This window comes from Myripristis murdjan, chromosome 3, assembly GCF_902150065.1.
Source record: "Myripristis murdjan chromosome 3, fMyrMur1.1, whole genome shotgun sequence".
In the NCBI taxonomy this organism is placed as follows: Eukaryota; Metazoa; Chordata; class Actinopteri; order Holocentriformes; family Holocentridae; genus Myripristis; species Myripristis murdjan.
This window is the reverse complement of record NC_043982.1, coordinates 38730275-38757922: the sequence shown is the minus strand read 5'-3', so window position 1 is coordinate 38757922 and position 27648 is coordinate 38730275. Positions and strand designations below refer to the sequence as shown.

Below are 27648 nucleotides of genomic sequence, written 5' to 3'. Positions count from 1 at the left end.
ATGTGGGAGAGAGAGGCCACTTTTTATGGCTAACGAGTGAAATAAGGCAGTTTTTTTATGTGTTGAGGCCAAAGAGCGCCGAGCGTTTCCGCACCAGTGAGTATATAACGACTGAAATACAGCCTTACGCCGCTCCGTCATTTATTAACCGAAACGATAATTAAAATGCCCTTGCACCAGCGTGTGTAACTAAACTGTTAGCACTGGGAGACTCGTGTGTGTGTGTGTGTGTGTGTGTGTGTGTGTGTGTGTGTGAGTGAGTGTGTGTGTGTGTGTGTGTGTGTGTGTGCGTATGAATAGCAGGCACCAAGCTAACTGGCTAACATATAAACTGTGGGCTCTGCTGTCTCGCTGTTTGTTTGTTTTGTTTGTTTTGTTTTGTTTTTGTTTTTTTTTTCCCCCTCCACATTTCCTCTGAAGCTTCACGCTGCCTCCATCATGAGAAACATGAGCCAGACATTTTGGTGGAGAGTCTCAGTGTGAGAGGGGAGGCTGCTCCTAACTTCTGTCTACTAGGGCTGTGCAAGTGGAGGAAATATTTTTAGACTCTGACATAAGACTGTCAGATGCCCGTGTGTGTCTGCACAGTGGCAAAGCCAAAATCATCCTGAGGGGGAAAAAAAAAAAAAAAAAAAAAAACTTGTTTGTGTCAAGTTTAGGTCAGAAGGCCGGTCTGTGTGTGCCCTAGCAGCTGGCAAAGATATGATTTATCAATAACTTGATTTATGTCTGTTTTCCTCTGTTAGGGCAACACATTCCCTATGGAGGCATTTCACTAACAAATGTCCAGTGTTATTAAATTCATTTTTTTTTAAACCAGCCATAAAGCTCACAGGTGAATTCATTATTGCATGAATACACGCCTAAGCCAGATAATAATAGATAATACTTACTTTTGCATGCAGCAGCTGCTTTCCGGGTTACTTGCGAGCGATTCATTCAGTGGCTATTTTGCAGCCAGAAGCAGAAGTAGGAAAAAGGGGAAGGAGATCTGTGGTTTGAAAGTGAAAAAAGAGGAAAGTGGAGATTGCAGCACCTCAACCACATGAAAAGTTGCGGCTTTGGCCCATGTCACGTCAAGCTTTGTTTGTAAACAGAAGCACATGTTGGCTATTGACCAGCAGTGACACGGTTTATCAGTATTCGTTAAGTTATCATGCTCATGATGGTCACTTGGCCCCAGTCCCTTTCCCTCTCCAACAGCCAAACCCTGTCTACATGTCTGGCGTGTTTTGCCATCTTTGGCAGCAAAACCGCCGTCTCCTTTAGGCCAAAATCACATTTTTCATAAATGGATTGCACTGGTTTGTCAGCAGTATGTTTTTGCGGCTTCAGTGTGTGCACCACTATAACTGAATTCCTATCAGATACATCTTTGATTCTGCAGACTGACTCGAACCAGCAACCTGTTATATGATTGGCTCCTTGTAAAGTATCCAATTTATCTGCCAAAGCGGGGTTGATGGAGGAATTTGTGGAGTAGCTGCACACTAAAACGCTTTGTAAGCGTTGTAAAGAGTTGTAAACCTGTATTTTGTACAATGCAGTCATGAAATACAACAGTGCCGGCCATATTATCAGCATCGGAGCATCAATCTGCTGCTGCCGTATTTAATTCAGTAAAAATCCTCGCTCTGTTTGTTCTCCTGTGGTTAAAATCAGCTGCCAGTATTCAGTTGGAGATGTAGTGTTCAAGGGGAATTGTCTGCACATTAATTAAGTTTTACTTCAGTTCTAATGACCTTACACTGGCTGCCAATTTCTTTTACAACTGATTTTAAGATTTTACTTGTTACTTTTAAAGCGCTCCATGGCCTGGCCCCAGAACATATATATCTGAGCTGCTGTCTCCTTACCAACGAGTGTGCAGCCTGACATCCTCAGGTGGGACTGTTCCTACCTTATGCTTAAGTGCTTAAGGGGCCCGAGCGTTTTTTGGGGGCTCCTCAGCTATACTTGACGTTGCAAGTCTTGCACTGCTCTGTTTTAAGTTATAATTCTCCCATTTTTTTTACATTTTATCCATGGTGTTTTATTTATGCTCATTGCATTCCACATACAGCAAAATTAGGAGTACTATTCCTGGTTGGTGCATACAAAAAAAAAAAAAAAAAATGTAGTAGCCTACAACATAGCTTCACACTACACAAATTCTAATGTAGATGTAAATAAATAAATAAAACAGTAAACTGTGCCAGTGAAATTAGGTAATAAATGTAGCATACTAGTGAAATCATCATATGAATTATGCGTTAGAGTGCAGATAGCTTTGGGAAAGAAACTGCTCGAAAGTCTAGTTGTCCGTGAAAGTCTGTTGTCCGTGCCTTGAATGACCTGTAGCACCTGCCCGAGGGCAACAGGTCAAACAGGTGGTGGCCGGGGTGTGAACAGTCCTGCACAATGTTTGTGGCTCTAGAGAGTGGGTGTGGGTGACCTCCTGGGAGAGAAGAGGGCAGCCAGTGAGTTGTTTTTTTTTCTTTTTTTGGGGCTGTATTCATAACCCTTTGAAGAGCTTTTTTGTCTACAGCTGAGCAGCCGGCATACCAAACGGTGATGCAGTAAGACAGAACGCTCTCTATCGAGGCGCGACCAAAGGCCACCAACCACTGTTTTTGGAGTTTAACTCTCTTTTCATTCCTTAGGTTTGCCCATTTATTCATGCATTACTGTGTATTTTATTAATGAGCTCATTGTAAAGCGCTTTGTAAGGCTGGTTTTGATAAGTGCTATACAAATGAACTTTGTTGTTGTTATCAGTATTATTATTATTATCGTTATTACAGTTATTGGTGACCCAGTCTTCAAGGCCTATCTGTCCTGCAAGCTTTTGTCCTAGTCACACTCATGCACAACTGATGTAATTAAGTACTACATATTTTCATGATATCTTAATTAGATCAGGTGTGTAAGAGTAGGACTCGATCCATAAGTTGCTGGAGAGAGAAAGGTGGGTCTTGTAGGACTTGTTTGAGAAATTTGCTCATGCATCTTTTGGTGGAAAATGCTGCCACATTCCTCTTCTCAGCCAGTGCAGTATGGGAGGATTTACTCCAGTGGTATTGGTCTGTAAAACCTGTTAACCTGCTTTAAGGAGCTGCACACATGGTTTAAAAGAATTTCGTTAGTATGCATGTCAGTGTAGAGTTTAAATATCACATGATGAGTTAAATAGGCTTTTTTTGGAGCTTTAATACGTTGACAAGAATGCAGTTCTTGGAGAAACGCTGAATATTTGTTATTTAAAATATATCCCTGTATGCTGAACCCTAGTTTACCTCCATCAAATCAGTTCATCTTCAACTAATCACATGCTGTGTCCTCTCTCAGGTCATGGAGGAGATCAGTGATGTGGCTGTACTCATCGCACATTCCTCCTCTGCCTCCTCCACCTCCTCTCCCCCTCCGGCCCTGGGCTCCCACTGTCAGTCTCAAAACAGGCTGGGTGTTGAGGAGGACGCCTCACAGAGGCTGCAGCAGAAACAGGCTGCCGACTCCCTCATCCAGGTCATTGAGAAGCTCAGCAAGATTGTGGAGAAGCGACCCCAGCGCCGCTGCACCATGGCTGGACAGAAAAGAGCCGTCCAACAGGCCTGTTCTGCGGGAGTAGCAGCCGAGGGGAAGATGGTGAGCAGAGGAACCTCGCCTTGCAAGAAGGTCAGGAGGAACTGTAAAGAAGAGAAGGGAGAAGAGGTGAGGTTGGATAGCAGTACCTCTGTCAGCACTCCTCCTCCCTCTGCACTGGGTGACAGTAACAACAACATCACTACTGCTGTAACAGAGGTGACCAACAGTGTCAACATCAGCAGTCACAAGCGGACAGTGACATGCTATCAGTGCAGCCTGTGTCGCTACCTCTCCCCAACGCTGGCCTTGTTGAAGGAGCACCTGAAGCAGCATGACGAGCAGCACAGCGACCTCATCCTCATGTGCTCTGAGTGTCGCTTCACGTCCCGCGACCAGGGGGAGCTGGAGGCTCATGTTAGGCTTCATTTCGACGATGGAGGCAACTTGACAAAGAATCCCGCTACAGCAAATCTTCACCCCCACAGCGACGGGAAGGAAGAGGTTTTAAGAAAGGGCGACGATGAGAAGGCTGGATGTGGTGGCGTTGCAGGAGCCGAGGTTATCAAAAACTCTGTGGGTGCTGCTGAGGAGCTTCCACAGAAAAAGAAATGGTATAGCTACGAAGAATACGGATTGTATCGCTGCCTAATCTGCAGCTATGTGTGCAGCCAGCAGCGGATGCTCAAAACACACGCCTGGAAGCATGCCGGCCTGGTCGACTGCTCTTACCCCATTTTTGAGGATGAAGATGGGGCTCCCGCTAAAAGAGAAGCCCAGGCTCCAGTGGGTCTCTCTGCTAACACTACTGCAGCCAGAGAGGAAATTGTTGTCCTTTCGCCAGTTCTCCAGGACAAAAACCTGCGCAAGATCCCCACTACCTTCAAGCTCCAGCTCTGTGCCCCTCTGGCTGTTGAGAGCAAAAAGGATATGATGAATCATTCAATTGCAAATCATAATGAAAGCCCAGTAGCAGCAGAGGAAGAGGAGGAAAGTATATACCCCATCAAAGACCTAGCCACCGAGGAGCCAGTGGTTGAGGTACAGGTGACCACAGAGGCAGAGACTGAAGGGGAGATTGACAGTCACCATGTTAGCTCCTCCGTGACGGACAGCTTACTATCATCAGCTCAAAAGATTATCAACAGCAGTCCGAACAGTGCCGGTCACATCAATGTGATTGTGGAACGCCTGCCCTCGGCAGAGGATTCAGTCATAGCAGCTAATCCTCTTCTTCTCAGCCCAGACATGGTTGGGGACAAGAGCTTATTGCAAGCTGAAGAGGAAGACATGCGTCACATAGAGCCAGCTCACCAGCAGTCGCCCACAATCTCAAGCAAAGAGGAGAAGGAGGAGGTGGTCATTGGCTGGAGTGCAGGTACCAGTGGTGACAGACAGCCAGTGGGAGCTGATAACAAACCCCCTATCGCAAAAAGTAGTGATCCCCCTCGGGATGAAAACGTCCCCCCGGTCGGCCGCAGGAGGACCCACTCTGAGTCCCTCCGGCTGCACTCCCTGGCTGCTGAGGCCCTGGTAGCTATGCCCATGAGGACGCCTGAACTTCCTTCTTCCAGCACCAGGTCCAGTCCCAAAACCGTTACAGCTCCAGCACAATGCCCTGACACAGGCCAGAGACTCTTGGAGGTGACAACTTCAGCAGGGAAGACTTCTGAAGTTGGGACAGCAGCGGCTTTGGTGGACTTGGAGCTTCAGGGCGAGGACAGAGATGAGGGACTGGTGTCATTGGGTCTGGGGGAAGTAGATGAAGAGGGTCCTGCCGCTAAGGCCGGCATCAGCTTGTCTCTGCTCACTGTCATCGAGAGACTCCGAGAGCGGTCCGACCAGAATGCCTCGGATGAAGACATCCTGAAGGAGCTTCAGGATAACGCGCAGTTCCAAAACGGAGCAGTGGCGGGAGTGGTAGCAGGGAATGGCGCCGGGGGTTACATGTGCAACATTGCAGGGATGGATGGGGTGGTTGCTTCCCCCGATGGCGGTCTGGTGGACTACATTCCTGGCAGTGAGAGGCCTTACCGGTGCCGCCTGTGTCGTTACAGCAGCGGCAACAAGGGCTACATCAAACAGCACCTGCGGGTCCATAGGCAAAGACAGCCGTACCAGTGTCCCATCTGTGAGCACATTGCCTCAGACAGCAAGGACCTGGAGAGCCACATGATCCACCACTGCAAGACCAGAATGTACCAGTGCAAGCAGTGCCCAGATACATTTCACTACAAGGTAAGTTGGGCAAAAAAGGTCCTCAGTCAAAGTTTTACAAATTTTGTCCATTAAAATCCAATGCAGTCTGCTTTACATTTAATCAAATTAGTATAAAAACAATTTAACATATAGGAACAAACCTGTATACATGCATGTTTTGTAGTACTCCGTCATAGAAACAGCCTTTTACACGAAAAAAAAACACCAGTTTGTTTTTAAGTATTCAGGACTGGACTTAAAAAAAAAAAAAAAAAAACATGGTGAAACTACTCCTCTCACTTTTCAATGATTTGAGCTTTACACACCAGCACCAGTCTTCTCTATTTGTCCTATTCAAAAACATCTAAATCCTGTTCAAAATGATGTTAATAATATAAAAATCCATTGTAGCCAAGAGTCCAAACAAAACTTAAACACCTGAATCATTGTAGATCAGGCAGTGTTGGTTGTACTAAACCATATGATTACATATTCAGTCTAAATGTTGAGGCAGAAATGAGGACAGTCTCAGCGTCCCCTGACACAAATGTAATATTCACCAACCCTCTCCCGCAGCCTCCTCTTTCTCATCAAGATGAAAATTGCTCTTGCATTTTTCGTTTCTCAGCGACCCAAAATAGTGGCAATGAAGATGAGTTGCGACCAAAAGAGATAACTTATTCTTTCTGCGTGAAGTGATAGACCTTGACAGGGAGAGATGCGCGCTGGAAGAGCTTGGTGCATTGCTGCAGCCTAAGTTTCCCTTGATTTGATGATTCAGGCAGAGGAGATAAGTATTGATTCCACTGCTATCATGAGACTCCAGTGCTGATGTGCAGCAGAGATCATTAAGTTCCTCATATTATCCTGCAGACTTGGGAGCCAGTCTTGGAAAGTTTCTAATTGGGAAGGGTGAAGGCTGGCCCAGTGCTGTGATATCTGCGCGGTGCATCCACAAAGCTCCCTGTTTGTCAATCGGCATCCACCTACAGATGTTGGCAGTTTGGACTTCACAGAGCTCAAACCTACATTGGAAAGAGAGAGGATTCAGTTGACCCACACAAACCAAAATTTATTATAAAATACTTAATGCAAGATAGGGAGTTCATTATGTATTCAGTGACTCCGCAAATATGTACAGTAGATGTCAGGTTTACTCTCTCTTTCAGATTAGTGGTTATTACCTTTAAGTCTGAAATGAGCACTCATTCAATCAGACTTTTTTTTTCCACTTTTAAAGTGTATTCGTAATTATTCGGCTAAGGTTTTACAGTTATCTGTTTTAGTACCTTGTCAGACATAAGTAGCTTTTAGTTCTTACCTTGATTTTGCTGTTTACTATATTCAAATGACAATGGAAGTAGTTTGATTCAGTGAGTTCTCTTGTCAGGCTTCAAGGTAATAAAAACCAGAACATTTGAAATGATGTGTTGAGTTTTGTGCATCTGCCTTATATATTGTATTTATATATGTACATATATTTAATGTATGGTATATATGAATATGGAATTCATTTATTTTGTTATTATATTGCTATTCTTTTTTTATTTCTCATCCCTAGAGTCAGCTGAGAAATCATGAAAGAGAGCATCACAGCTTCAGCAACGCCGTGGCAGCCCTCACGCCAGTCACCGAAACTGCAGCCGTGGCAGAGGAAGCTGACCGGGTAACAGATGAAGGTAAGAGACCTGGGATGCTCATCACGAGTGAAATTTTGCTTACATTGGCTGGCTTTGATCAGGAAAACCCTATGGTCAGGTGAAAACCTTGTATTTCCAAAAATGTCCTCCTCTCAAAGAAACAGGTCATGAATTCCTTACATGCCTTATAAAGTTTGAATCTATGTAAAGAAGAAAAATGATGTAATTGGTGTAATTATATCTCTATAGTAATGTGTATTGTGTCTACCTGTACCATGCTCCCTCCCAGCAGCTAATCTTCCCCCCACAGTTTTTAGTAAAGCACCTCAGTCATCCTCTCTACTTTTAGGGCTTTGGCACGTGATGTTTTTCAGAAATTTATACGTCCACTTCATTTGTCCCCAGTGTCTAGCGAACAAAAGGTGTATAAGTGTGACGTGTGTGACTACACCAGCTCTACTTACGTTGGGGTGAGGAACCACCGGCGGATCCACAACTCTGACAAGCCTTACAGGTGAGTTTGCCCGAAAACCTCCCCAGAGGCACCAAGCATCGGTCTGTCTAGATCATTCCAGGATGTCCCCTAGTCCTGAAGAAGCTTTGAAAAGTCTTGAGTTGAACTCGAGGCATTAAAAGCTTCTTTAACCTGTTGAATACACTATTCTAAGTTTTAAAGTCAGTTTGAGAGGTGTTTGAAATGTTGAGGTTTCTTCGCTTGCTGGTTTTAATGTGAGGAGTTGGCCTAATACTGCAGGCCTAAGTCTGATACATTGGTAGCTTGCATTGTCATTTTTTATTTCAGCAGTGGAATTGGTCTTAAATTGCTTTTTGAAACATTAAAAAGGTCTTCAAAGTCATCAGCTTTTACCAAACAGTATGGACTTATTTGGACTGGACTAGTTTTACAGGAGGTGGTTGCTGGTTGCCAGCTGTAGCATTTGTCCCTGTCGGTAAAATTCCAGCCTTTTCCATTTGCTAAATGCCTAGTATCAGAAAAGAAGAAAAGAAAAAACAAAAAAACAGACACACAAAAAAAAAAAAATAATGGAAAACTAATCCCATCTGAATTGAGATCCCAGCTATTATTGTTAATTCTCTCTCCACCAAACCAAAGTTTGTTTGTTTGTTTATTTATGTATTTATTGGACACTGGGACAGAATTTTACTAAAAAATATAAACTGGGACACAGTACATTCCAGTTTGTTTCACTATTGGTGAACACTGATACATTATGCATTGTGATTATCTTTTCACTTGATTGGCAGAGTGAGATTACCAAACAGGCTCCAGACTTAACTTTCTCCACTTTATTTCTGTGAAACTCCCTCGGGAATATGTCCTTATGGTCATATTCCCTCTAAAATACGTTGTACTTGAGCTGCACATGTCATATTAAAAATCCCCATTAGGTGGCAGAAGGTGCTAGGTAAAGCTGAGTGGAGCACAGTGAGCTCATCATGAGCGCTCAGGCGGCCTGGGGGCTGTTGTGTTTCTCACACATCGACTGCACTGTGTTTGCTCCCAGGCTCTGTATTAGCACATGGCCTTTGTGTGAACACATAGCTGCTGTGTGGTGTAAACACATACTGGTGTTGGCGTCATCTTTTTTTTACCACTAGGCCATTTCCTGTGCTCTGAGGTCACAGACAAACACATAAAAACACACACACGCACCAGAAAGTCTCCCTGCACCAGAAAAGGTCAGGAGGTGTCTCACTGGTGAGGTCGGAGGCTATTTCAGGTCAGAAATGTCAGCCATGCTGTTAGCCAGTGAGATGAAACTACTACTGATGTGAGGAATTATTGTGAGGTCGTGTTCACAACGGGACTGTTCGGAGCAGTTTATTTGGACTGTGTACTGTTCCCAGTTTTCTTTTTCTTTTTGACTAGAGTAGAAAAATGTCATTCAAAAATGAGTGTCAATAAATAAAGGCTCTGATACACCTCAAAATGCAGAGAAGTGCACCTGATAGCCGATGTGAAGTGATTGCTTTTTTATTTCATCATGCCCTAAGGTGAGGATACATTTGCACTGAAAATATGGAAGAAAAGAGCAGAACAATTTGAAAAATCCAGCCTAATAAACTAATTAAAAATTAAAATGAACAGTGTGTATCTCCTCTTAGATATATTTACAGTGTTATTTTCACCCCAGTGGGTAAATTAAAGACCTTCTCTCTGAATTGAGCCAGATTTTTACCTCATTTAATCTTGGCAAAATCCATATTTAAGCTTGGATTAGGTACTGTTGACATTTTCTATTGCGCCATGGCACATATAAACATGCACACTCTGGAGACTTAAAACTGCAGTGCAGAACTTTCACACTTTTAAATGAAACTCCATCATATTTAAGCCCTTAACAAACAGGTTCACACAATGTTGATTAAAGAACCCCTGAAATGGACTCTGCTCTCGTGATTTGATGTATTTCCTGTTGAAACAGGACATTTGGATGGGAAAGGCTTATTCACAGGTGTAAACCAACAGCACAGACCAAACCCTAACCCAGTGCGAGTTTGGGAGAGAAACACAGTTTTAGCTGAAGGGATAGGTGGATGAGAGAGGATTGTTTAAAGATTTGCGAAGGATTTATTGCTCACCATTGCAGGATGATGTCACTGTTTAAGATACCCTGTTTTACAGGAAGTAGAAGTCATGTGAGGTCATTTCATTTGAACTTTATCACCAGGTAGATCTCTCTTGGAGTTGCAATACAGCAAAAATGATAATCCAGTGTCTGTGGTGACATTCCTGCACCGGCACATTAGCAGTGATGCATTTTACATCAGCCAGCAGTGATTGGCTTGCCAGAGCTGATGGGGAAAGCAACCAGGAAGCAGAAAAACTTACTACAGTAGCTAGTGAGCTCGCGAGATAACTTACAACATCGAGAGAGAGTCCCTTATAGGATCTAGCAGTATTATGGAAACTGTGGCACAATAATACAAGAAGCATCCTAGAAAAGTTTTTGATGCTCCTGGTAAAAAAGAACTTCATCTCTCAGAGGAAGGATTAGGGTAAAAAAAAAAAGAAAAAGTGTAGACAAAGACAAACTTGAATAACCTTTGGTGAAACTTTTCCTCGGAGAGTGCTGAAGGAGGAGATGAGACAGAGGACAGACACACATGTCTTGTTACTTCTCTCAGACAGGCGAGCGTTTGTAAATTGTGCAAGATAAAATTTACTCATACGTGTGGCAAATGTTTGTAGCTAGTAATTTCTGAAAAGGAGCCTGTGATTTTACATCAGGGGCGAGGTTACTGTCAGAGTTTGTAAATGTGAACGATTTTACAAGACAGCTCTGAGTTTAGAGTTTATCCCTGGGTAACAGGACCCCGAACCAGTCTCCCATAAAAGCCCACTCTACAACTATTGTAACTGCAATAAGTGAGGAATAACTCAAATACTAAAATGCATGAACACAAACTTGTGCACAAACACAAGTGGCTGGCAAACCTAAAGAGTAAAGTCAGGCTGTGATACACAAATTGTGGGCATGGTTTCATTTTTACATAGCTCAGAACCTTTTTCATCAATAGTAGATCAACTGTATAGCTGGCTTTAATTTACAGTGATTTTGATGCAATGCCAGGCCATTCATTTAGATTGAAAGGCGCCTGAAACTCCATCATGTAATGTTGTGGTGGTGGATGCACAATGGATGTACAGCTTCCATCCTCTTTGTTGCTTTTATGAAAAGGTGGAGAGAGAGTCTTTGCATCAAGCCTCATGATGTATCAAACTTCCATTCATTTATAAATATTTAATAAGTTGTGTGACTGCATTTGTAAATTTGCTCTTTTGATTTGATTTGTGTAGAAATGGTTAAAAAGCTGTTAGTACACATTTAGATGAACAAAACCAACTTTGAATCACAAATGTGAAAAAAATGTAAAATTTTTTTAATTACATAAAAAAAAATGTTGTGATAATGCAAGTTATTACGACATGCAGCATGAGGGTTGTGTACTGGCGCTTGCATCAGTAGGACCTGGTGGAAGACAGGATGTCAAACATCCCTGCCTCTACCTCCTTTGGCCTACTTCTGCTGCCTCTGCACCAGCCACTTCCACATCCTCTTCCTCGGCCCTCAGGGCTCTCCTCAGATGGCGTTTCAAAGCTGCAAATATGGAAAACTGAACTATCTTTGTAAGAAGATATCTGGTTTGAAAATGGAAATGGTAAATAGGAAACGTCACAGCTAAGCAGAATTAAGTATTCAATGTACATATTAATGTTGTCAGTGGAGTTTTCCATATTTTATTAATTTTTTATCTATGTAGCCTTTATATTTCTCCCTTTTTACTGGCCAAGCACTGCAGTGGTAAATCTGTATATTTTACATGAAATAATCTGATAACACTGCACCATTTGTTATAACACCAATAACACAAGCTGCTCGTACAATAACTAACAAATTGCTAAATTGCTGGTACTAATAATTAATATTTGATAGGCAGCTTTCAAAATCTTTCTCTTGCTCCTTGGTAAACCAGTAAGATGCTACAAGAGAGCAATGGATGGCAACTTCCTTCAACTAGGTAGCTGCTATTTTCCATCCTCTCACCTGTTACTTATAAACCGGTAGGTAACCTAAGACATCAGTCACCTCTAAACGGGGCCCCAGACAACAGACATACATTGGGTCCCATTTCAAGGCAACCGGTCAGCTAATAATAAGCTGCGACCTCAGCAAAGAAAGCTAGCTGCTGTGTGTTGTGGCACAGCAAATTACCTCTTGTGACGACTCCATCACTTAAAGTTTCTTTTTCTTTTTTTATGTTACATTACAACTCTGCTGCTCTGTCCTACCCAGTGTATGGCACTTGGGCTACTTCATATACTTATGTTGCCTAATCATCACCAGTAGAGTTACACTGTCTGCACTGATCGAAAATAATTTTCTGTGCCACCTGCCAAGGCTAGCAAAAATAAATAAATTTAAAAAATGCTAAATTAAATTATATTAGTTTTTTCATAGAAATTTGTCACCTTCCACATTTTCGTTGCTGTTATGTCTACAATCAGCCATGTGTGAAATGTCAGTAAATAGACGAGCAGATTTAGAGTTTCAATTTAAAACTTGTTCACTCATTTATGCAGTGAACTTTTTTTGTCTTCGTGGTCATTTTTCTTTACAGTGGCCTCGTCACTGCCCTACAGACACATGGAAATAATGTTAAGTTTCCACGGCTACTGCTCGATTAATTCATCCCAACAGAAGCAGCAGATTTATGCAGCAGCATCGTGTCCATTCATGCGACATTTGGACACATGGCTCAGTGCTTTGGCCTCATTTGATTGGCTCACAGTCAGAGTATATGGTGCTCTCCAGGGATTGAGTTGGAGAAAAAGCAAAGATCAAAAGCTGTATCTAGTAGTCATCTGTCAAAGGCAACTTGACTTTTATGAAACGTCTTCAAAATGACACAGGATTATGCATTATTACTAGAAATACCATGACCTTGGATGACTGTGAAATGCTGTTGACCTTAGACCAAAAGCTGTATTTAACTAAGGGATTCAAATGTTACTATTTTAAGAAGATGGCAGCCAAAACACAAATCTTGCTGGCATTTGACGGGTTAATTTTGGACTGTGGGTTTGTATTTGATTAACACTGAAAAAAGAATAAGAAGAAGAAGGAAAAAAAAAACTTGTGAAACCAAAATACTGCTTTGACATTCCAGCTCTATTGGCCCCTGGAGGAGTCTCTGGTCTCTCTTCGCTCCCCAGAGGTCAAAAGTGTCACACAGTATCTTCAATTACTTAACTTTGAGAAAACAAATTGGCAGGGTCAGATTTGAATAGCTAATGCAGAGCAGGGATCAGGAGTTAGGCTATTGGATATCATCCGACTCCCGGTAGGGTTACTTTGGCAGAGCAAAATAGTCCTTGGTTGTGGCAGTTTGGCAGTCGGTCGCAATCGGTTGCACAGATTTAGCGCTGTGCCCCTCTCTCTTGACAAGAATAATGACACTGAGTCTGTTGGCACTGTGTGCTCTAAAGACGCTCAGCAGATGACTCTTAAGATGATAGCAGATGGCATTTTTAACAGATGACATCCATCGACATTCAGAGGACCTTGGCAAATCACAATAGAGCCAATGCAGCCCTCTAAAAATTTAAGAAAGATTTCAAGGAAATCATCCGCTGGTGTTTCGCCTCCAGGTGAATGGCAATCACAAACACAGGACATTGTAAAAGAGGGGGGAATGATGTGCGACATTCATGTACATCAAGTTTTTTATTAGTTAATTTGGGCTAATGCTGGTTTAAGACCAAGCAGTGGAGGTAAAATTAAGCTTGTATTGATTATTTTTCCTTGGATCAGCTAAAGTGGTATGGCAAAGTGGCATATATTTTTTGAAAATTGTGTTTAAATTTAATAATTTATTTCCACCCTCTAACCTCGGTTAATAGCTGTAAAAGTTGGATAATTTCAAAGATAATCTCAAAGATGTTAGGCTAGGAAAGATTTAAAAAACTTGTCCTCGACTTGGTTGTACGAGTCAAACTCCCAGATCATAGATTATGGATAAGCATTGTAGATTTTAATTTTATTGCATGTGAGTCTACCTCAGTGCCAGGTATCGCAGAAGGCCTCTTCATCTGCTGGGCCATTCATCATCAACAACAACAATACCAGGAGCAGCATACAGCACAGTCAATTCATACGAATGTGTTTATTTAGATTCATAAGCAATTTGTTCTGTTGTTGTGCTCCAGACACTCCCTGGGCCCTGTTGTCGAGGTACTGAAATTTAGGATTACACCAAGTGTTGCAGTATTGATTAAATAACCAATAGCACACATTACACAAATCATCAAGGGGGAAAAATACATAGCATGCTATTAAATTTCAGTGGAATAACCAAGCAAAGGAGAATGAACAAGATTTGTCGGATGTTAAACTTAGCACAACAAAGGAAAAAGGAGTGGATTTTTTATATATATATATATGTATCACAGAAGACTCTTGTCCAAGGTAGTGTATACATCAGCCTTTATTGGTTGTAATAAAACTAATTCTAACTGTTACCGCTACTATAACAGTCTAAGTATGGTGTGAACATTTGGTTAGAGAAGGTTTTCCAATGAATTCCAGCACTCTACATTTTGTCAACTCAGACTTCCTGATAAACTAGGCTCACTATACCGAAACATTATGGAGAGCATCTCCCCATTTGCCGTCTGTCTCTCTGCACTTAAAGTCGGTGCTAACGGCCGTGAGTTGAACGGCCATGGTTTGCGCCTCTGTGCCCTCCAGGCGACAAAGTAGAAAACATCGTAATGCATTCATTTCCTTACAGTAGCAATTTGCCGTGTGTTTTGTGGTAAATCCCTCATTTCCCTTCAGGCTGCACAGGAACAGGAACAGGAACAACACACTGACCCCAACAGGCAGCTTGTTAAACTCGCCTCTCTCTTTCCTCCCATCTCCCCTGTTTCCCCACCCTCGCTCTGTCCGCCAGGTGTTGCAGCTGTGATTTTGCCACCACCAATATGAACAGTTTCAAGAGCCACATGAGGAGGCATCCTCAGGAGCACCAGGCTGTGCAGCTGCTGGAGCAGTACAGGTGAGAAACATCAAACTTGCAGTAGCAGCAGAGAGATAAAGCCGACCTCTGGACCTCCGAGGTGAGAATGGATAGCTGTAACCAGCAAAAGACAGCGGGCTTGTTGTACTCTACATTAGAGTTCTGTATTGTGTTGGATGCCATAAAAAAACTCCCCTGACAGGCAGAACAGAAATATGACTTGGAACTAGAGCTTCGTGATAATTAAGTATTACTGTTTATCATCTTTTAGTTGAATCATATCATTTTAATAAGGTGATTTTGGGATAACGTGTCATGGATCTCCTGTCTAAACAACTGATTAGTTTCATAAATTCAGTGTTAAGAACATTTGGCCTCAAAAGTGATCTCGTAGTCTTAAATTTGAATGTCTTAAACCTGTAATACAGGAGTTATCAGTTCTCTCTGATTTGCCTCCCTGTTCTGGCAGTGAGATAAATGCTGCTTGAAAAATAAACTTCTCTGTTGCTAAGAGGAATGTCTTCCTATCTTTTATATGTAAAGAAAATCAAGAGGGGGAATCGTGGCAGCTCTCTGCGGTTGACGGCACAAACCTGTGGTTGTTTGGTGGACACTGTCAGCAGCTGGGTGGATGTATCGCTCTGCTCACACCGATTTTAGGCGCCGACGGCCCTGATTGCATCTGCATAGCAGCTCTATGCAGCTACAAAGTTGTAAACTGTCAGATGATGTATTTTGATGATCAAATGATGGTTCAGATGATCTGTGTCATCCAAGTGATCTATTGTGTCAGACGTTGAGGCATGTCTCATGCAATGATGAAATGCAGCCGACAGTGTAACACTTTGTCAGCTCCTTCTCTCTACAGAGAGGGGATTTGATAAGTGTGTATGACAGCTGGACAAAATGAACAGAAGAGGTTGGATTGGGATAAGTGCATGGACATTTTATAATCTTAAGTATTATGCTAGTTAAGAATATCACAGTGTTTTTCTTTCATTTTGGATTCATTTTTACTTTAACATTTTTTATTGATTCCAAATCATTATAGTGGAACTTGTTTTAGAAACAAAGTCTTATTAATTATCATTTGTTATCTTCAGAAACATATCATGATGATGTAGTGATTTTGAGATATCATGAGACATTTTTGCCGCCTAAGCTCATAATAACAAGCAAGTTGTTAATTAGAAACCAACCAAATTTGGCATGAAACATTTCATGGAATATTTTTGAAAATTCTAGTTTTGTTTGATATCACATCTGACATTATCATTTGTTTCAATAGGATGAACATTAATATGATTTTTGCATACAAGTATTATTGAGTGATGTTTATATTGGAGAGACAGGGCAGGGAGAGGCGATGACATGCAGCAGAAGGTCTTGGCCAGATTTGAACCCGGGCTGCCGTGGCTGTAGTTTGACATGGTACACAATCTACACAGTGTGCCACCGGGGTGCCCCTTAGTCCATTATTCTTTCTGATAGGTGCCTTCTCACCATTTACATCTATTAGATCCTGTCTGTTCATGCCATAGAAGACAGGTGCTGCAGTTCTTTTTTTGTCCATTTTCCCAGTGATTGTAAAAATGTGCGATTGCCCAATTTTTGTTCTCAAATTCAGCCTGTGAAGACTTTGAGGAGTGTAAGGAGGTGAACCACGTTTCTTCTTCTTTCACTTTGGACAAATGACTTAAGCAGTCTACGGCAAATCCTATTCCCTCTTTTCTACCTCCTGTTTTCATCTCCGTGTCTCTCACCGAGTCCTCCTCAGCAGAGTCTTGAGTAAGGATGATTCCACTTGATAGAAGGGAGGAGAAGGATTAGCTGAACCTCAGCACGCATATTAAATCAACTTAGACTTGATCCGCTCTTTCTTTTTCCAGTTCCGCTCAATTCCTCATCTTCCTTCATTCACTTCTTTCTCTTTTTCCATCCCTCTAAGCCTCTCCTCCGTCTCCTCTCCAGGTGCTCTCTGTGTGGCTATGTGTGCAGCCATCCCCCGTCACTAAAATCCCACATGTGGAAACACGCCGGAGACCAGAACTACAACTACGAGCAAGTCAACAAAGCCATCAATGAGGCCATTTCCCAGAGCAGTCGGTAAGCACACAGTAGGACTGTATCTGCATTTAGTTTAGACTGAACGTTGACCCAAATACATTGAGACTTCATGGGATGCAGACAGTGTCCACTCAACCATTTTGTGACCGCTTGGGTGTGGCAAAAATTAGGGATTGGAGCTTTAAAATTGCTCAGTTTTTCCAGTGAAAATCCACTGATTTCATTGTAAGTGATATGGGGGAAAAAAGTGTTAAATTTATGTTGATGAAACTTGCAGACAGATCAGTCCAGATCACTTGTAGCTGGACGATACAAATGAGGCTAGCATTACTTAATTCGACTACTTGACTGTTATGCTCCCATATAATTATCGCCAGTTTTATGAAGCAAATGCAACATGCAGCTGTATTCCAGATGTGTTTCCTCCCCGGCATATCGTGCAGGCTGTACTGGAAACCTTGCACCTCCATTTATCATCATGTTGTTGTTCCTCACCAGTGATCAGTGAGAAAAGGGCCAAGTTAGGACTGCACGAAACAGACAAAATTTCATACCTCAATATTTATGCCAAATATCTGGATAGTGGTATGATGCATGATATGACTGTGAGCTCACGCTTACTTGAAATGTTAAGTGTAGCAACAGTGAAAATTGAGCATTCTTCAAAAAACAGCATAATAATACCAACTGGGTGTTGAAAATGCAATTACTTCACAAAATATTGTTTTGATCAAAACAGACCAATTACCGTCTTAAGCTAACTCGTACCCCTAAATTTGATATCAATATGGTTGCCTTTTGTGATATTGATATTGTGCATGTTCACATCTAGTTAACAATATATCTTTCAGTCCTAGGCCTAATCTGTAAATCAAAAATGAGAAAATGCAAAAGTGTAGTATTTTATTTGCTCAAATAGCAATGAAATTGGTGCACATAAAAAAGTTTATGCAGTGTTCATAGGCAATCGGTTTCAAGATAAAGCTTTTCCACAGACTGCATAGCATTGAAGCACCACCAAATTTTCAGTGAGTGACAGCATTAAATATGGTATTTCTTTTTGTAATCTACATAGACAAAAACTCCCAGGCTTCAATACCATCTTCAAGTATCCCAGCACCCAAATTATATCTAAAATAAAAATCTACCTGTATGATTCATTTGCCTGTGTGAGCTGCCCAAACATAAGCAATATTTGTGGAAACCTGGGGGGTAAAAACAGCCGTGAACCATCACTGTCCCAAATATCAGATTGACAGCTCAGTTTCTTTATTCTGCTCCCACTCTCTCTCGGCCCTGTCCCGTTACGTCGTCAGCACCCCTCAGAAGCTGTCAGCTGTGTTTGAGCCCGTGGCAGAGCGGCCCGTTGTGGTCCAACCACCGAGGGATAAAGCCAAAGGCCCGGCGGAGCCAGCACCGACGCCCACAACAGCAACAGCCGTTGGCGTGGCAATGGCAGACGGGTCAGCAGGCCCTCCACCACCCGCTGCAGAGCCTTCACAGTGGCCTAGCGAATCCCCGACCGCCCAGGGGAAGGAGCCGGTGCAGCCCCAGCTTCAGCCCCATCCCCATCCCCAGGCCCAGCAGGGGGCAGGCCGGGCTCCCGTCCCAGGCCCGGGCATGGAGTACTGCGTGCTGCTCTTCTGCTGCTGCATCTGCGGCTTCGAGTCCACCAGCAAAGAGCGGCTGATGGAGCACATGAAGGACCACGAGGGAGACATCATCAGCATCATCCTCAACAAGGAGCAGCCACAGCAGCCAGAGCCACAGTCAGGCCTCCAGACAGCAGAGGGCAGTGCAGCACAGTGAGACTACAGCACCTTCCCCTCCTTCGCTCTCAGTTTATATATATATTTATAGTACACCAATCTCCATTCTTAAAAGGGATACACTGATGCTGATACTGGTATGGATATTGGAGCATATTCCAGAATAAAATGAATCAGTATTGTAGATTTTACCCAAGACTAATATCCCATATACCAAAAGCTCTGAGTACTATGTCAGAAAGAAAGGCAAACTATCCTGATTTTCTTCATTTTTGTAGGCACACAGAAGCTTGTATTTCTCAAATGATGGGGAAAAGAAGGATTTTATATCAATTACTTTGTCCAAAGCTTTTCTAAATCTGATGGGTATTCTGGGTCATTGAATACTTTCAGTTTTGTACTCAGTATCGGCAAAGTTGTCAGTGCATCCCTTGTTCTTAAAAGAATTCACCTCCCCACAAAAAGTGTATTTCATTGCGTTTCTTACCTTACTTCACAGTGTTTCTGCTGGATAATGCAGCACTGCCATTTTCTGTGTGTGCTGTATTGTAGCAGTGCAGCTCACTGTTATACAGCCATTTTTCCAAATGTTTGCTGAGTAGGTAGAGTTAAAAGAGAAAAACACAAACTGTTGTGACACAGGGTTGCCAGCTAACACAAAAAATAAGCGGTGACTAACTGTGACACCTGCTGTCCAATTTGAACACATTGAAGAAGTGTTGAGAAACACAGTGAATGTTTCTGAATAGCATATCCTTTTAAAGGAAAGTATGCAAACATAACCTGACCCTCTTTAGCACACATACAAAAAAATCACTAAAGCAAATTCAGCTGATTCCCAGTCAGCTCCTGAGACCAATGTCTACCCATCACTTTGTCAGACTTTGCAGAAAAACATTGAATGGGTATGGCCTCATGAGGTGTTAATATTTGTGAGACAAAATAATTTGACCTTAAAAAATGACACACAGTGTGTGTCTGTAGGGAATTTGGCAGTGAGTTCACCTCAAGGGAAAACCCAAACTAGAGTTTCTGTACACAGAGACAGTTCATACCTCACAAAACCACATAATCCCTCATCAGAAATGGAAACAATTTTCATGTTTCCAGTATAATTCACATATTGACCATAAGGCAGCTCTAGTTTTGCTACTGTAATATTATTTAATGTATTTAATCCTACACAGTTAAGGCTCTAGCCTAGTAAAGGAGGCGCATGTGCAAACTCACCGATGCCTAAAGGCATGTTTCACAGTTTGAATATGATTTAATTAATATTTACCAATTTACTTGTATGCATGTCAGTTTCCGTTATGCCCATTTAAAGAGGCAATTGATTATTATTATTGTTATTATTATTACTTGCAATTTTTGTTTGTCTTTGTCAGTGTAAATTTTACTTGTTGGATCATTTAAAAATTAATGTGTTTAGGGAAAAAGACTCTTTGTTCTCAAAGGAAGAGTAGAGGTTGACCAGTGGAGTGGATCAAAACTTGCAAACAGATTCCCGCACGCCGTCTAACTTGCAGTGATGCATTAATGTGCGACATTTCGGTGCTAGACCTCCAGCAGGTTTTGGCCTGTGTGTGGGAGTGTGTTTGCAGATTGGTCCCTCTCCTGCGCACGTCTCATGAAATAGGCGTGTGAAGTGTTCTCCTGTGACCAATGAAGTCAAAATTGGTCTACGGTGATAGTAGCCTGTTGGCTAAAATACATAAGGGAAGTTAGGCTTGTCAATAATTTCTGATGGCGTAATATTGAATAATGGTGCCTAGATGTTTGAAAGCAGGACTCACTTAAGAGTCCAACCACATTTCCTACTGTTAATAGGTCACAGTTCTCCCGGTCATTTGAAATTCATGCTGTATGTAATATGTTTTGTTGTTTTTTTTTTTTTGTTTTTTTTTTTAACCATGCATTTGTTTACCGTTGCTTTTAAAATACAAACTTTCCAGTGTCATACCTAGCTTGAAATGAAATTCTGCCCCGGCTAACGACGACGCCCTAAATACAAAGACACGGATGAAACAGTAAAGTTAGTTAGGCGACATGCTTTTGAAGGATTATTTTTCTGGAGGAGGCCATTTGTTCAGACTGTGGCTGTGAGCTGATTGACAGGAAGCAGAGCAGAACGTAATGCAGCCCTGATCTGAAAACACTTAGCTTAGCACATTCAAATAATGCCTAAACATAAACTCTGACAAAACCAAACGGAGGCTTTGTGCTCACTGTGACGGATTATCTCACTCTGTGGAAGTTGTTTTTCATATTGTACGAAAATGAATGGCTTCTTTAGCAGGGAGGAAAGTGAGCCCCGGTTTCCTTAAGAGGGTAGAGAATGTTGCAGCGATGTCCATAATCAGTTTTTGTCGTTTTCGACATTGCCAAGATTATCTCTTTAATGTTTTAGCAGCTGTTCCCAGGCTTTAGTCGTAGATTTTGTGTACACTGAGGCCACTGACATTTTAATTCTGAATCTTGGCTGATATGAATTGAGTCCATGGCAGCACAGAAGTGATGTTTGATTGTTCAAGAGAAGCAAAGCAAAGCCTTTATTGTTTCAGATAGCCTGCGATGTCCCCATGTTCCTCGTGTTTGTTTGGTGATCGTGTTGATAATAACAGCCTAAGAAAGTGCTCTACCCCAGCAGCAACTTCTTCGCTGAGCCGATCTCTTCAAACAAAGTCATTTAGATGGGTGATGATTTCAGAGGAAAGGGAATTTGGATGCATTTTAATTGACAGCAGCAGTGGAGACTGAGCAGACAGCAGTGGATCTGGCTAGTTTGCTGCTCCTCCTTTGACAGCTGTTTCCAAACTGATGCCTTGTAGAATAAGTGTAGTTTTTCAATCTGTTTATTTATTTATTTTTTTAATCATATGAGATAGCTGGGTGTTTTTTTTTTTATTATTCCCTGAGAGATGTCTAAGAACTAAATGAAGCCTGGTATGCCTGCACGCTGTGAGTCCTTCACCCCTTTTTGTCTGACATTAACATGTGTCTCCTATGCAGACTGTATCTTATGATGGAGCCGGATTACATATGTGAGACTTCAGTCCATCTCTGGTCTCCATAGTCACATTGAATATCTCTTTCCCTAACCTGAGTTACCATGCATATCACTTCCTCTGTTAATACTTATGTACGTGTACTTTAAAACTGATGAGTCACACCTCGCCTGGCTTGTTTTTGAAGTCTGCAGACAGATGTGGTTCTGTCTGAGCTGTGTGCTCGGTTTGCACAATCAAATCTTAATTGCATCTTTTTGTGTATCTGTTAAAGGACAGATTCGGGCTGCCCTCAACCAAAGATTTTTCTAGTCGTCTAGTAGAGGTTTGTTCAAGCCAGTCGTCGACTAGTCTCTCGCATGTTAATGTTGAATCAGCTACTCAAACATATATTTTGGGGCATCAGAAGATGGTTTGATTTCCAGGGCTCAGAGAGACTGTTATGAGTAACATTGTTAACACTATGCTACATTATGCATGCGTTCACGAGTCGAGCCGCCTGTTAACAACATCAACAAAAGCGGTAATGATTCTGAATGTGTGGGAACAACCAGACAATACATTTATTTATCAAGGCTGTGCTGAGCATGTCATGCTTGCGGTCAATGAATGATTGGTGAATTTTTGCCTGCAGAGTTCAAAATGAGCCCACACTCTGGATTTCCCGCCCAATGTGGTCTAACAAGCACAGAGACGAGCCGTGTGACTGATTGTGTCAAATTAAAAGCCCGCTAGTGTTTCATACACGGTCCAGCCATACACTGGGCTTTGACCAAGTCTTGTTTGTTTCTTTTTTTCTGTGACTAACCGACCGATAAAAACTTCTTGTCAACTAACATTTGGTCAACAATGGGGGGGCAGCCCTACACAAGAGTCACACTTTGTTGCTGTAGTGGCCAAATGCCTCTCTGAGTGCGAGGTGGTTTGACTAATGTGATAGGAAATGCATCTTGGTTGCATGCACAGCTGTTTTTTTCTTTTTTTTTAGGATTCGTTTCTGGGACATTTCTGCTTTTTTAGACAGCCACGGTGGAGAGAGACAGGAAAGACAGGGGAGAGAGATGGGATGACATGCAGCAAAAGGTACGCGCTCTACCACCGAGGCGCCCCCACAGCTGTATTTTTAATGCGCTTTCAATCATCTGAATACAGTTCCCAGGGTGCAGCTTAATGTCGCGTGCAAAACAGGGGTCACAGGAGCACGCATCACATGTTAAAGCATTTCTAGATAAATCATGTCAAACTAGCGGCCTCATTCATTCAAGTTTTGCTCACGTATTGATGTTGCTTACCGCAGAGCCAAACAGTACATTCTTGTTCCAGCTAGTTTTGAGATCACTCTCACTGAAAAAAAAGAAAAAAGCCTGTCAAAGTCACATAAGGATTGAAATTGAGAAAATGAAGTGCATGGGTTGAAAACAGGCATTATTCTTTGCCCTTAAACGTCACGCTGCTCTCCATTTCTGTCTCAGCCGAGTGAGCGTTTGTCATGCAGAACATACATTGTGTTAAGTCATCTGCATGCCCTTACTGTTTTTACAACACACAGACAGAGGCAGAGGAAATTAAGATAAAATGGAAAATCCATAATTCATGGACCCCACCCGCCCCTCTCCATCTAACAGGTTGGAGTTGCGTGCGCATGTGTGTGCAGTGCAGTGTATCAAACGAAATTAAATCTCTATCTCAAAGACCTGTTACCCAGGGTGGGATTCTCATTATCATGGAAGATTATTATTGTCTCTCTTTTCATTTACAATTCAAAGTGCCGGTGTCAGGGAAGACGGTGACAAATCTGCATTTGACGGAATTAAAAAAAAAAAAAAAAAAAAAAATGGACCACAGTCTCCATTCTGTCTCATTAACATAGCATGCATTTAAATGAGCAGAGAGAATTAAAGAGTCAACCGAGCAGAACCCCCCCCAGCCGACAGTGGTGACAACCTGCTTCCCCCAATTACAGTAGATGGAGGCCTGTCTTAACTCTGACTGCTTACTATGTGACTCTAATAATGAATCCTGCCTTACAAACAAGCTTGGATTCTAGTTTTCCAAGGTGGGAGTCTGTTTTCCTCACATTGCCAGGCTTTAAATATTTAAAAAAAAAAAAAAAAAAAAGAAAAGTTTTGTACATAAACATGGATTGCCGGCATTCCTCGCTGAACTTAATAAGTACTTCTTGTGCTGCGTTCACATCATATGGGAGCAACTGTCAGTGGTTTGAAGTAGCGCCTTGAAAGTGCGTTTTAAACTTGTTTGAACCCGTGATGATTGATGTTGTTTGCAGACTTCATATGCTCCTGATCAGCTTTTTATTTTATTTTATTTTATTTATTCATATATTTTTTTCTTTTACTCCAGAAACACACACATGCAAACAGTTGTTTTTACCACAAACCAAACCAGAAACAAAAAAGTCCAAAACAAAAGCAGTGGTGTCCTGCAGTGGTATTTTTAAGAGCTGTAATGGCACAAAATGACTTGCATAATGATCAAATCGTTTGTTGTATCGTTCCCCACTTTCCCCACACTTGACTGGTATTCGTTTTTAGTGAGATTCAGCGTTCAGGAGGCAGAGAAAGTGTACGAGCAATATTTTTAACCGAGGTCAGTGATATTTTCAAAGCACGAAGCCTGTATCTGTCATCTTTCACAGAGACTGGAGTGCAGCATTACTTTCCACCAGGCAGTGGCCGTGGTTTAAAATAATAAATATAAGTCATTTTCAGGGCGGATTGCTGTGGATGGTTTTGCCAAGTAACATGATGACTGCTGGCTGATAGTTTTTTAGGTGTTTTAGTTCCAGACGGCATTTCTGTGAATGCATTTCGCCTCTTTTGCTCTCCACAGGGACCGTTTGGCTTTGTAAAGCTACTATATACATAGATTTAACATAAATTCACGTTGCTAACTGAGGGATAAAAAAGTTCTCATTAGCCTCCTGCTGGTAAATACAAGCATGACAAGGGTTTTTTGCTTGTCTTTTTTTTTTTTTTTGTTTTGTTTTGTTTTGTTTTCTCCTCTCGGCTCCAATATCTCCCACTTGGTGTCATAATTTGCAGAGATGCGCAAACACTGCAGCAAATCCCCTGACGTCAGCAGTCCAGAATAATAATAATAAAAAAAACAACAACAACCAGGAGTGTTCACATTAATACGATCAAACATATTTACAAAAGGCGAGCAATATCTGCTGAGGATGGTAGGCAATTAAAATGATTTTGGACATGGAGGTTCCAAAATGTCAAACACAAGGTGACTGATTTCATGAAATGTCAAGGTGCTCTCTCCTTCTTGTTGCTTGTATTGTATTTATCCATACATTTGGAGTGCAGCTGCCTTGAGTTGAGTGGGAATGCTACCTATTTGGCCAGAAATGGCTTCGACTCGTTTTATTGTGTCCGGAGATTGCAGTTTAGCTTAGCACTAATCAAGTCTGCTCCCTGGACTCCTACCATCGTCAAAGAAACCACAGCTATTATGTAGTTAGTAGCGATCAGCCCTGCAGTCTGCACAAGTGCACGGAATATACAAAGTAAACCATTTTCCTACCGTTCAGCCACGCCACATTTTGCACAATCCTCATTTTTGGAATGCCTTAAAAAATTGCTGTCCTCCTCCCCATCAATTCCACTTTTCCACTTTGCGACTAATGTGGGTTAAGCGGGTGAAATCAGCAAGGGGCCACCTGCTCGCTTTAATTCAAATCGGTGAATTGGTGGTCATTATGATTTCTACATTGCAGGTTTTCTCGGAACGTCGACCGAAGCGGGTACGCAGGCTTTTCGGCATTGAGAGCAGAAAGGGCGGTGATGTAATCAAACACTTGTAGAGCAACAGTTAGAGGACTGGTGAACTTCTCTCATCCTGTGAGAAACTTAAATGAGTGCCATATTAGGTTATTTGAATGCAACCTGTTAGACTGTCAAGGGAAGAACTGTGTCATTATTTTGTGATTAGTTCTGTTTTTTTTTTGTTTTTGTTTTTTGCTGTTGTTGTTTTTTGTGCCTTTCTTTTCAAGGTATCCCGTCTTGTCACAACACCAGAATTTGACTTCCATACCAAAAACAAAGCCGAATGTCTTAGAAATTCTTTATTGCATTGATACTGCAGCAAACAAGAAAAAAAAAAAAAAAATACAACAAGCAGTTATAAGTGAGATAGTAATTTCCACATTTTGCACCTGGCTGCTCTTTTGTGAACTGGTTCAGGTTGAGGACTGTTTTGTCATGATTTCAGATGTTGCTGCAGCTCTGTCTATTCCAGTTTTTGTAATTAAGAAAGTGTAACCAGATTACTTTGTTATCAGAAAGTATTCAAACATTTACAACATCTTCTTTCGTTCACCATGGTATGAAAGCAGTTAAATTTCAGGCACTGTGACAACGCCGGTTATCATATATGGAACACCTTTTTGTGTGTAGACATGTCTGCCTTTTTGTTTCATATTGCAAAAACTGTTTCGGGAGACGGCAAAAATTCAACATGTGCAGGGTCTTGTTAAAAGCAGAACACGAAAACAGGCCTTGTCTTCCACAGATTACCACACATCCAACCCGGCGATGAGCACAGACACTTGGTACTGTATTTTCAGTATGTACATTCTGTAACTGAATACTGTAGAATTGCAAAACTGACTTTTTTTAAGAGGAAGAAAAATCTATTTTTTAATGATCTTGTAAAAATAAATAAATAAAACAAAACACTAAGGCAAAAAATTATAAAAAAGTTTTAGGTCGATGTTTTGGTCTTTTTATGTACTTAACGCTTTTTGAGGGAACTGACAGTTTTAAGTTAAACGAAGCACACCGAGCTGCGTGCGTTTAAAACCAAAGGAGCTAGAGAATGTGCAGCGTCTCTGTGCCGATCAGTGCATTTCTGTTCATATTCAATTTTGTAACTGAAGTTCAACGTGGAATTGTCCAGACAGCAGTGTGGTGCTTGCTTTATGTTTATTTATTTTTGGAACATCATAGGCAGTATTATGTCACTACTTTGCCATTGTATTTTTGTTAATAAAGACGGAAATGAAACGGTGGCTGCACTTTGTCTGGTTTTGTTCCTGACATGACAGGAGATCTTTGAAACTTCACAAGTGTGATTCAAAATATCTGACTAAGGAGTGAAAAAAAAAAAAATGAATGTGTCCTAACATTTTTGGCACACCAAATGAAGCGGACACATGCACAAAAAGATGTATACTATAGAAAATCCCATGAAATTTAAGCTGAAAGTCTACATGGTTTAATTCAAGCTGATTATTTATTTATTGTACAACAAATCCTCATTTTGCTATGACAAATTTATGTCTCATCACACATTGAAGAGTATGTATACATGTTGAAAAACTCACCAAAATCTAACAACCAAGTCACCAAGTTGGTAACGGGCGATTCTGGGCACTGGTGGGACCCTGGGCAGAAAAAAAAAAAAAAGAAAAAGAAAGAACAATCTGACCTTTCTGACAGCCACATATTACTATAATGTTATTCACAGCTCATATTTAGATAATCACACTTAAAATAAGCTTTTGTACACAGCACTCGTCTTTATTTTCCCATGTTAATGTTTGCATAAATAGCAAATGTGTTTCCAAAATGTCCAATATTAATAAAAATCATAATAAATAATATCTTAATACATTTGTAGAGAACTTGGAAAATACCATCTGGCTTTGGAGAGCAGAACTTCAGTGATGCTCCTGTGAAGTGAATGGAAAAGTGTATGATCAGTGATGTTAGTTCTGGCATATTAAGAAAGTTATTGTTTTCTTTTCAAACGTGATTCAATTTTGGAAGATTGGATCTTGTTTTCTATGTCAGTTTTCTCCCTGAACATTGCAATGATAACAGAAGAGTT

The 27648-nt window shown here is 41.5% G+C and overlaps 1 protein-coding gene across 1 annotated transcript; it reads left to right on the top strand.

Moving 5' to 3' along the window:
- On the top strand, positions 1 to 26822 carry znf507 (zinc finger protein 507). The gene is made up of 8 exons (XM_030080702.1): positions 1 to 96; positions 3328 to 5799; positions 7322 to 7439; positions 7806 to 7914; positions 14880 to 14984; positions 16917 to 17051; positions 18329 to 18817; positions 25535 to 26822. Exons 2-8 carry the CDS (start codon positions 3331 to 3333, stop codon positions 25605 to 25607), a joined length of 3498 nt encoding a protein of 1165 aa, XP_029936562.1. The 5' UTR covers positions 1 to 96; positions 3328 to 3330; the 3' UTR covers positions 25608 to 26822.
- Positions 26823 to 27648: the final 826 nt, after the last annotated feature.